Here is a 12500-nt window from a genome sequence, read left to right on the forward strand (position 1 = left end):
ACTGTGTGAAAGGGGCTTTTGTCGGTTAAGAATTACACAGCAATTTTACTTCATCACAAACATGCACTGTTTTATTAACTTATAGAAATCACAGAGAGCTGAACAAATATTTAAATCTCAGTTTCTTTGCAAATGTTCAAAATGTTTTGTGGACGTGTGTATACATCTTATCAGAGAAACATGGCGCCTGTCAATCAATTCGGTGGGTGGGGAAACTCCTACATCACGTTGTGGTTGGAAAGGTCAAAATGGAAGGGATTTAGATCCTATATTAACATCAAGAAATTGAAAAAATGAGACTTATTGTGTTTCTATCACTCCAATATGACTGTGGACAAGTTAATTTTCATCATAGGTGCTCTATAAAACAAAACATTATTAAAAAAACTTTCGCTGGTATTTTAAAAATTAAAAATGTGAATTTCTTTCGATATTTTTGTAGTTTCTAATCATAGTTCAAATCATTTTTTGTGTTTTGTATTTATATAAATATTCATGCTTTTAATTACATTTTATAATTTGTTTTTAATTACATTTTATAATTTTTATTGTGGTGGTTTTATCCAGCATTAGCTTTAACTTTTAGTTTAGTTTTTACTTTGATAACTAGCTGAAATATTAATATGAGTTGGCTTTATAATATTATGACAATATTATTATACTATGCATTGAATAATAAGTTAAAGGAAATAAAACTGGGAATTATTACTAGCTGAATGAAAAATGCTTCACATTTTTACGTTACACTAAGCGTTTCTTAATATTTTATAATAATAATAATAATAGTAGTAATATTTTCTAAATATTCTAAAGTAGATTTTTGTTATGCTTTTAGTTTTAGTTAGCAAAACAATCCCTGAAAACACAATAGTAAGTGTCTGGTTTATAATAAATGCTAAATGATCATGTTAGTAACTGCTTGTCATATGCTGGTGTTGTTTGTGTGTGTTTCAGGAAATTGCATCCTTCCTGATTTCTTTCGACAGACATGACGAGTGGCTCTCCTGTTCCCTTAAGACCAGGTCAGTAGGTGCTGTATGTCAGTTTTAGACTCTTCTAAAGCATAAAAATACCATAATATGTTTGCAGATTTTTCAGAAACGTACACTAGTGTATATTGTTGCTTTTATTACCTTGATTTTTTATTACCTTAATTGATTTTTTTTTAATCATCAATAAAATCAATTAAATTATAAGCTACTGGTTAGCTTGGTAGCGCTGACGAGTGTGGGCGGAGGTGAGCTCGATGGAGCGAGTTTACAAAAGTGGAGTCTCATGAAGGAGCTCCGGATGGAAACTAATGTTTTGTGTTTACCTCATGATTAAAGTTGTTGCACGTCTGCAGGTTCCAGCCTCAAAATGAGCGAGTTGGAGCCACTTGTACATTAAGGAAGCGTTCAGAAAAAACAAAACACCAGCGAAGAAATTCGACACCGAGAATTATAAACACCTACCACCAGCTAGCATTTCAGAAGTGTTAATGCAGAGCGACATAAACAGCACGCAGAAGTTACAAGCATGGCTACGCACATTGCATGCGCCGTGGGTCATGCCGATCACTCGACACAGAAGCATAAACCAGCCTTTGCTTGTAATAAACATTGTGTTTTCGTTTGCGTGTTGTGTGCAGGCCGCAGAACGGTTCAATCATACTGTACAATCGCAAGAAGGTCAAATACCGGAAAGATGGATACTGCTGGAAGAAGAGAAAAGATGGAAAGACGACAAGAGAGGATCACATGAAGCTGAAGGTTCAGGGCATGGAGGTGAGAGAGCAGAAACACAGACCTGCAGAACACTAAAAGCATGCACAGTCTGTCAAATATTATTATCATTTATTATACTGGGCTGCTGAATGCTTGATTCTGATTGACTGATGAGCATCATAAGGTATACCGTTATTGTCAGATAAATACTTTATATTATATTATATTATTATTATAATATATTATTATATTATATTATATTATATTATATTATATTATATTATATTATATTATATTGTTATATTATTATAATATATTATATTTTATAATATATTATATTTTATTATATTATATTTTATTTCATCTTATTTTATTTTATTTTATATTATTATATTATATTAAACTATATTGTATTAAATTATATTTTATTTTATAATATTTTTTATATTATATTATAATTTTATATATATATATATATATTATATATATATATATATATATATATATTATATATATATTATATATATTATATTGTATTATATTACATTATATTATATTATATTATATTATATTATAATATATTATATTATAGTACATTATATTATAATATATTATATTATATCATATTATATTTTATTATATTATATCATATCATATCATATCATATTATGTTTTATTATATTATAATATTATATTATATTATATTATATTATATTATATTACTTTATATTATGTTATAATATCTATCACACCAGATCAAATACTGTAGTAGTGTTACCATAGCAACTGTAGAAGCACCACAACAGACAAATTACTTTAGGTGTTGTGTTACCATAGCAAATATAGAATCGCCACAACAGATCAATAACTTTAGTTATCGTGTTACCATAGCAACTATAGAAACACCACAACAGATCAATTACTTTAGTTATTGTGTTACCATAGCAACTACAGAAACAACACAACAGATCAATTACTACAGTTGTTGTTACCATAGCAACTATATAATTAAAACAACTGATTGATTTAAGTACTTTATTATAGTATGGTCATAATTACTATAATATTTTTTTCATTTGGGCAGATGAACAAAGTTACAAAATACAAAAATAAAAGCAATTATTTAAAATATGAATCTTCTTTAAATTCATAAATGTTTTTTACTGCATCTCTTCTGAATGAAAGTATTACATGCTGTTTTTCTCCCATTTCTGGCTCTTCCTGCAGTGTCTTTACGGTTGCTATGTTCATTCCTCCATCGTCCCAACATTCCACAGGAGATGCTATTGGCTGCTGCAGGTAAGTTTGTGACTATGTGACACCAGTCTACCCAATCAGAAGCTAGAATGTGTGCATATCAATGAGTTGATGTAATGTGTAATATAATGTATTTCATTCAGCACCTTTTCACTAGTATATACATAACATGTTTGTAATGAGCAAGAAAATATTAAAAAATATAACAAAGGAAAAATGTATTAAGTAAAAAAGTGCATTTTTATTTTGATTAACATTTTTATGATTAATTTTAAATGTTTTATTTGAATTGTTTTGTTTTAAAATAATTTCTATTACAGATTTTAATATTTTAAATGATTTACTAAGTGTCTTTTTTAGGTATATTTTATGTCAGTGGTTTATTATTCATTCTAAGTGTTTCTAAAATAGTTTTTAATATTAAAAATATTTTTATTACAAACGTTTGATATCTTAAATGTTTTAGTAAGTGATTTTTGTTTTATATTTTATTTCAGTGGTTTAGGATTCATTTTAAGTGTTTTATTATTGTTTTAAGTAATTATCAATAAAAAAAATGTTATATCTTAAATTAAATATACATATAATTTAATTTCTTAAATGTAGTTTCAGCTTATTAAAAATTCAGATTACAGATGAACACATGGTTAGAGAATTATGAATAAGATAAACACAGACCAATACATGTGTGTGTGTGTGTGTGTTTGTAGAATCCAGACATTGTGCTTGTGCACTACCTGAACGTGCCGTCGCTTGAGGACAGTGTGAAGTCATGTGGTCCGGTGTCCTGCACTCTGACCGACCGGCGAGACAGTCTGCGCTGGAGCCGAGATGAGCTACTGTCACAACTCAAACCCATGTGTAAGTGAACAATAACATGTCTGCTGTGTTAGCAATTGACCAATCACAGATCTACTGTATAAGCAATCGACTAATCACTTCTGATAAATAAACAATTGACTAATCACACGTCCGATATAAAAGCAATCGACCAATCACACGTCTCATATACATGCAATTGACCAATCACACATATGATATATAAGCAGTCGACCAATCACACATATGATATATAAGCAGTCGACCAATCACACTTCTGATATATAAGAAATCAACCAATCACACATCTGATATATAAGCAATGGCCCAATCACACGTCTCATATATAAGCAATTGACCAATCACACATAAGATATATAAGCAGTCGACCAATCACACTTCTGATATATAAGCAATTGACCAATCACACGTCTCATATATAAGCAATCAACCAATCACACATCTAATATATTAGCAATCTACCAATCACACTTCTGATATATAAGCAATCGACCAATCACACATATTATATATAAGCAATCAACCAATCACACGTCTGATATTTAAGCAATGGGCTAAACACACATCTAATATATTAGCAATCGACCAATCACATGTCTCATATATAAGCAGTCGACCAATCACGTCTCATATATAAGCAATCAACCAATCACACATATTATATATAAGCAATCAACCAATCACACGTCTGATATATAAGCAATCGACCAATCACACATCTGATATTTAAGCAATCGACCAATCACACTTCTGATATATAAGAAATCAAGCAATCACACGTCCAATATATAAGCAATCCACCAATCACACTTCTGATATATAAGTAATTGACTAATCATGTCTGATATGTTAGCAATCGACCAATCACACATCTAATATTTAAGCAATCGACCAATCACTCGACTGATATATAAGCAATCAACCAATCACACATCTAATATATTAGCAATCGACCAATCACACTTCTAATATATAAGCAATCGACCAATCACACATATTATATATAAGCAATCAACCAATCACACGTCTGATATTTAAGCAATGGACTAAACACACATCTAATATATTAGCAATCAACCAATCACACGTCTGATATTTAAGCAATCGACTAATCACACATCTGATATATAAGCAATCAACCAATCACACTTCTGATATATAAGCAATCGACCAATCACACATATTATATATAAGCAATCAACCAATCACACGTCTGATATTTAAGCAATCGACTAATCACACATCTGATATATAAGCAATCAACCAATCACACGTCTGATATATAAGCAATCGACTAGTCACTTCTAATATAAGCAATCAACCAATCACACGTCTGATATATAAGCAATCAACCAATCACACATCTAATATATAAGCAATCGACCAATCACACATATTATATATAAGCAATCGACCAATCACACATATTATATATAAGCAATCAACCAATCACACGTCTGATATTTAAGCAATCGACTAATCACACATCTGATATATAAGCAATCAACCAATCACACGTCTGATATATAAGCAATCGACTAGTCACTTCTAATATAAGCAATCAACCAATCACACATCTGATATATTAGCAATCGACCAATCACACATATTATATATAAGCAATCAACCAATCACACGTCTGATATATTAGCAATCGACTAATCACACATCTGATATATAAGCAATCAACCAATCACACGTCTGATATATAAGCAATCGACTAGTCACTTCTAATATAAGCAATCAACCAATCACACGTCTGATATATAAGCAATCAACCAATCACACATCTAATATATAAGCAATCGACCAATCACACATATTATATATAAGCAATCAACCAATCACACGTCTGATATATAAGCAATCGACTAGTCACTTCTAATATAAGCAATCAACCAATCACACATCTGATATATTAGCAATCGACCAATCACACATATTATATATAAGCAATCAACCAATCACACGTCTGATATATTAGCAATCGACCAATCACAGGTCTGATATTTAAGCAATCGACTAGTCACTTCTAATATAAGCAGTCAACCAATCACACATCTGATATATTAGCAATCGACCAATCACACTTCTGATATATTAGCAATCGACCAATCACACATCTGATATATAAGCAGTCGACCAATCACATGTCTCATATATAAGCAATTAACCAATCACACATATTATAAATAAGCAATCAACCAATCACACGTCTGATATATAAGAAATCAAGCAATCACACGTCCAATATATAAGCAATCCACCAATCACACTTCTGATATTTAAGCAATTGACTAATCATGTCTGATAGGTTAGCAATCGACCAATCACACATCTAATATTTAAGCAATCGACCAATCACACTTCTGATATAAAAGCAATCAACCAATCACACGTCCGATATATAAGCAATCGACCAATCACACGTCCGATATGCAAGCAATCGACCAATCACACGTCCGATATATAAGCAATCGACCAATCACACGTCCGATATATAAGCAATCGACCAATCACACTTCTGATATAAAAGCAATCAACCAATCACACCTCTGATATATAAGAAATCAAGCAATCACTCATTTGATATATAAGCAATCGACCAATCACATGTCTGATATATAAGCGGTTGACCAATCAGTTTAATGTGTGTGTTTTTATATGTGTGTGTTTGTTTAGTCCACAGTTTGAAATGGTCTTGTGGAGGCAACGGTGCTGTGGAGCTCTCGGTGGAACAGATGGTGCAACAGATCCTAGAAACACAACAGACCAAACCACAACCGCGAACACACACCTGCCTCTGTGGTAACACACACACACACACAAACAAGTAACACACTCTGAAGCACACACATACGAACAAATAACACACACTGAAGCACACACACACACACACCTTGCAACCTTGCAACCTTGGTGAGCAATATTTTAAAAACATTCGATCATTATCCCAAATGTTCAATTATTGTAGATTGTAGCAGTGACCTGTTGTGTGTGTGTGTTTTTATCTCTGTGTGTTTCCCACAGCTTCTCCTGGATCCAACATTCCTCACCGCTGCAACAGCACAAAGCATCGCATCATCTCCCCGAAACTGCCCGCGCCATACCCTGCCCTCACCGAGCTGCAGAATCTGGCCAGCGAAGGCTCGGGGACGGAGCTCAGCCGGGAGGCGGGGCCAGGAGATGCTTTAGTGGCTGTCCTGCCTTCAGAGCGAAAGCAGCCACCAGGAACGCCAGAAGACGGTGGGCGGGTTGAGGAAACAGTGGGTGTGGCTTCCCCATGCTCCGCCTCCTCCTCATCATCATCTTCAAGTCCGCCCCAAACACAACGAGCACCAACGATCTCTCTAAGCAACGGAAATGGATTTCAGAGGGGTGGATTGGCGACTGTGGCACTCCCGCAAAATGCAGTCATCGTCATGACGACGGCAGTGGGGCGTGGCTGTGGGGAGGAGTCAAACGGCGAATTAGGCTCCACCCGATTGTCGCTAACCCGTGCAGGCGGTCGGCTTGTTTTATCTCCCGTCCCGCCCAAACAGGACACGCCCTCCCCTCCGAGCTCCACCTCCCCACCAAGCCCTATTCCTGCTAATCAGGGCGTGGCCACACTGTCACTCACTCTGCTGTCCAGCCCTGTGATTGGCAGTCTGCAGCTGACCGAACGCATTGTTCCGGAAACAACTACAGCACTCCTGCACCCGTCGTCCCCGTCTCTGCTGCCGTTCGACCCAGACTCCTTCCTCAATAGCCCCAAACAGGGGCAGACATATGGAGGCCCCGCCCTCACGCCACACTCTAACTCTGCCTCCTCTTCCCCGTCTCCTCCTCCTTCAACATCTCCTCAGCCTCCGTCTCTGGCTTTATCTCCCACTTCTCCACCTTCGTCTCTGTCTTCTTTCTCTTCTGAAGTGGAGAGGAAGAGTAATCCCGCTCGTCCTTCCTCCAGTCCGGCTTCTTTATCTCTGTCTTTATCTCCAGCACCGATGACTCCGACTCTGCTGTGTTTGGAGTCAGCATTAGGCCTGGATTCATTGAATCCTTCCCTATCCACAAATAGCAGAGCTCCGCCTACTGAAATGGACACTCAAGCCCCGCCCACTCACAGCACTTCTCCTACTGCATTTGAATCTCAAGCCCTGCCTTGCAACTTACAGACCATTCCGCTTTCTCCTCCTACGTCAGCCCTCGAAGTTCTGCCAATCAATCAAGAAGGAGAAAAGGCGGAGCTTAGGCAGCCGCAGCTTCAAATGCAGTCTTGTCTTCTTGAATCGCACTCTATGTGCATCGAACCACAAACTCCGCCCCCGGCCACGCCCACTCCTATACAGGTGAAGGAGGAGCAGTCTCCACCCACTCATTTTGAGTCAGAAGTCACGCCCATGGACACCACCCACTGCACCCATATGGATGGCGAGGAGGCTGGGCTTACATTTGACTCCGCCTTCCCTGACCTCATCTCTGAGCTGATTACGGATGATGCTGTTGGCCACGCCCCCACTCCAGATCCACCTGTTTACCCCGTCCGCTACATGGTTCCGCCGCAGCCGTCGCCCTCCAGTTCGTTTCTACCCTTCACACTCCTCACCAACACACACACGCTCGCGGCCGGCGGCGCTGCGGAGGACACACAGCGCCTGACCAACATCACAGACTTCTCCCCGGAGTGGTCATACCCAGAGGTGAGAAACACACTGCAAAAACATTTTGTGTTTCTATTCTAAACTTCAGTACGAGTTTTCAGTACTGGTTTGTATTTGATGTTCGATACAAATTAAATATTAATAACAGGTGTTTGTATGTGTGTGTGTTTTAGGGAGGAGTGAAGGTGCTGATCACGGGTCCGTGGTCCGAGACGGACGGCAGATACTCATGTGCGTTCGACCAGAGCAGAGTTCCCGCATCTCTTATTCAGCCAGGTGTCTTGCGCTGCTACTGTCCAGGTAAGCACACACACGCGCGCGCACTCACAATAACGTTAATATAAAAATAAAAAAAAAACATATTTGTTAAAAATTTGTGTTTGCGTGTGTGTTTGGGTGTATACAGCTCATGAAGCGGGTCTGGTGGCTCTTCACGTGCTGAAGGACTCGATCCCTGTTTCTTCTTCTGTGCTGTTTGAGTATCGCGCTCGTAACGCCTCGTCTTTACCCAGCTCACAGCTGGACTGGCTGTCACTAGACGGTGAGTATTACCAACAGAAAACACACACGCACATATGAGCATACACACACATATGCAGCATGGAAATAAGTATTGAACACGTCACCATTATTTTCAGAAAACATATTTCTAAAGGTGTCGTTGTCTTGAAAGTTTCCCCAGATGTTGGTAACAACCAAAGTAATCCTCATATATGCAAAGAAAACAAATATTATTAGTTTGCAAATGAAGTTCTGTGTAATTAAATGAATTGACGCAGGTGAAAGTATTGAACACATGAAAAAAAGGGAGGTGTAGTTCTGCAGTGAAAGCCCAGACAGCAGCTGAAATCTCTCAGTAGTTCTACCGCAAGCCTCTGCCCTTCCTCAGTGTAAATGAATATCAGCACAAGTGCCGCAAGTGCGAGCAGTCTTGGATCGTCTTTTGGCCATGCCTGCCCCCTTAAGAGCATTCGAAAATTCTGCAATGAAATCCTCACATGCTGGCATAACAAAGGTATCCACAGATGGAGGTCTGCGGAAAAGCATATTAGATTAAACAGGATGAGCAAGGCGGTCATCAAGGCCAAGACAGGCTACTGCCATCCGAAGGACTTCCAATGCATCATCATCTTTATGTGGGGCATTGTCAGAAGAATGATGAGAGCCATTCTTGGATCCAACGGTCCCAGCATGATTTGCCACAGCCATATCACCCTGCAGCCCAAGACCGGTTACTCACTGAAGCTAAGCAGGACTGAGCCTGGTTAGTACCTGGATGGGAGACCACTAGGGAACACTAGGTTGCTGTTGGAAGTGGTGTTAGTGAGGCCAGCAGGGGCGGTCAACTTGTGGGCTGCGTGAGTCCTAATGCCCCAGTATAGTGAAGAGAACACTACACTGTCAGTGGGCGCCGTCTTTCTGATGAGACGTTAAACCGAGGTCCTGACTCTCTGTGGTCATTAAAAATCCCATGGCACTTCTCGTGAAAGAGCAGGGGTGTAACCCCGGTGTCCTGTCCAAAGTCCCTCTATCGGCCCTTACGATCATGGCCTCCCAATCATCCCATCCACCGAATTGGCTCTATCACTGTCTCTCCACTCTATCAGTAGCTGGTGTGTGGTGAGCGCACTGGCGCCGTTGTCCTGTGGCTGCCGTCGCATCATCCAAGTGGATGCTGCACACCGGTGGTGGTGTGGAGAGACCCCCCTCATGATTGTGAAGCGCTTTGGGTGTATGGCCATACACAATAAATGCGCTATATAAATACACATCACATTACATTACATGATTTAAAGGTTGGTCATCAGGCTCAGGAATGTCAGCCTGACATTGCTCCTGAAAATGAGAGTCAGAAGCACATGTCGACAACATCGAAGTGGGGACTGTGGCTGCTTGATGCAAACGGTAGTTCCTCGCTAGAGGAATGAGAATGAACTTCCTCAGCAAAGGGCACGGCAGCAGAGATGTCAGATGCTGGCTCCGCTGGTTGTAGATTTTGTAAAAAGTGTTTAATCTCCGCCATGTCTAAAGACAGACAGGCCACTTTCTTCGACAACAGATATCCCGCCGTGTGCTTACCGTTTAGGCTAGGTTTCTTAAGACGAGGAGCTCCAGAAGCTGCTGAAGCGCGACATTTTTCCCCTCGTTCGGCAACGCTAGACCTGCTGGTAAAGCAACAGTATCCTGATTGTGGCTCAGCCCAGCCAAACGCACCTGTCTCTCTGACAGGACCAGCAAACTACAATGCAGGCACGGATCAGATGTTGAACACCGAGACAGGATGGGCAGATATCTTGTCCGTCATCCGGGAGATGCTTGTTAGGACAGAGTATGCAAGTCATCGGGAAAGCCATGGAAATGGCATGATAAGCCATGAGAGGGCGTCAAACTGACCAACCAAATACCATGGCTAGGACCGTTGGCTAACGTTCACGTTAGTGATATAACGTGCAAAAAATCAGGCTAACCACCAATCGAAATCTGGGTCTCCGGGTGCACCGAGAGAAACAGAACAAGAAAAATCAACACCTAGCAAAAAATATAATGATAATCGTCAATGTTTAGGACCGCTGGACAGAGCAGAGCATATGCCCAATAACAGCCACGAAAACACACCGAGTGTTTGTAGCTGTAGTAAAAGTAGCCTCTGGATTGCACCGTGAGGTAATTGTCACATAAACACTAACCGCAGTTCCGTATTAAACCTCCGGATAGTACCATGAGGTGATTACCACTCGGACATAAGAGTGATCGTGTCACGGTGTTCAATCTCCAGATAGTACCGTGAGATTTATTCTTATTACTCAGATGCTTACACAGGGTCCCCGTGGGTCCTTAAAAAGTCTTGAGATGTCTTAAATAAAATTTTCGATTTTTAAGGTCTGAAAATGTCTTGAATTCTGTAAATTTCATGTCCGACTTGTCTTTTTTATTTATTGTTTTCAACCGCTATTTGACCAGCGCAACATTTGGGGGCAGCACTTCGTGGGTGCAACCTGCATCATTCCATAGGTGACATACGAGTAAGTGATAGATGAATGCGTTGCGTCGATAGTTCGCCACCACAGCATTTTGAGAAATCGCAAGCATGGGCAAATGTTTGTTTGATGACAATTGGTTGGAGGACGAAAAGTATCGGGGGTGGCTAAAGAAAACAGCCAGTAATCATGAAGGGAGGCGTGCTTTATCTAAAAAGACGATAAAACTGGGTACAATGGGCCGCAAAGCGCTCGATTCACACATGAAAGCAGAGAAGCACAAAAAGTATGTGTAGTCGCAGGCAAGTAGTTTGCCCATAAGTATGTTCTCATCGAGCACTTCGACCTCAGCCTTCCACAAGGCCGTCCACTTCAAGCAATGCCTTCAGCAGCTTTGCGAATATAGTTACATTTAAGGCCGAAATACTGTGGGTATTTCAAACCGTAAGCCGCCATCACTCGTACACCTCAAATAAGGACGTCCACCTAGTTTTTCAAGCAATGTTCCCTGACTCAGAGTGTGCGAGTACGTTCACATGTGGAAGAGACAAAACAGTATATTTAGCACGATTTGGTGTTGCCCCATACCTAAAGAAGAAACTAATTTCACGAGCAAACAAGGACGCTTTCATCATAATGTTCGATGAGTCCATGAACCAGCAACGAAGACTTAGACTTGCACTTTAGACGTTGGTCAACTGACGAGACCGGTACCCTGTTGTCAGGGTTGTAAGGTCAATCAGCACTCGGCATAAAAGTTTTTGCGTCCCTTTGGCCTGTCTTGAGGGTGGCTCTGGTGAGTTGTGCCACGGTAATGCTTCACCACATCATTCTGTGTTGACACACTGAACATTTTCCTGTTTTTTTTGTTTAGGTAAAGTCTTAAATTTTCATTTTAGAGGACTTAAAAAGGTCTTAAAAGGTGTTAAATTTCCTGTTAAAAAATGTGCAGATACCCTGTTACAAAAATACAGCGTCTAACCCCTGGATACTACCGCGAGGAAATTGACACTTATATATTACAGCCGAATGTAAGATAATGAAGAAAAACTTACCCGCAGTCCACGATATAATAT

At 39.3% G+C, this 12500-nt stretch overlaps 1 protein-coding gene across 2 annotated transcripts in view; it reads left to right on the forward strand.

Annotated features, from left to right (window-relative positions):
* camta2 (calmodulin binding transcription activator 2) overlaps positions 1 to 12500 on the forward strand; it is a 64314-nt gene that overhangs the window by 12381 nt on the left and 39433 nt on the right. For both annotated transcript variants that reach the window (XM_073939460.1, XM_073939461.1), the window contains exons 4-11: positions 955 to 1022; positions 1631 to 1766; positions 2934 to 3005; positions 3674 to 3824; positions 6486 to 6611; positions 6834 to 8485; positions 8620 to 8746; positions 8853 to 8987. In XM_073939460.1, coding sequence (XP_073795561.1) covers positions 955 to 1022; positions 1631 to 1766; positions 2934 to 3005; positions 3674 to 3824; positions 6486 to 6611; positions 6834 to 8485; positions 8620 to 8746; positions 8853 to 8987 — 2467 coding nt within the window. The remainder of the gene's footprint in view (positions 1 to 954; positions 1023 to 1630; positions 1767 to 2933; positions 3006 to 3673; positions 3825 to 6485; positions 6612 to 6833; positions 8486 to 8619; positions 8747 to 8852; positions 8988 to 12500) is intronic.

The sequence above is a fragment of the Danio rerio genome, chromosome 23, assembly GCF_049306965.1.
Source record: "Danio rerio strain Tuebingen ecotype United States chromosome 23, GRCz12tu, whole genome shotgun sequence".
NCBI lineage: Eukaryota > Metazoa > Chordata > Actinopteri > Cypriniformes > Danionidae > Danio > Danio rerio.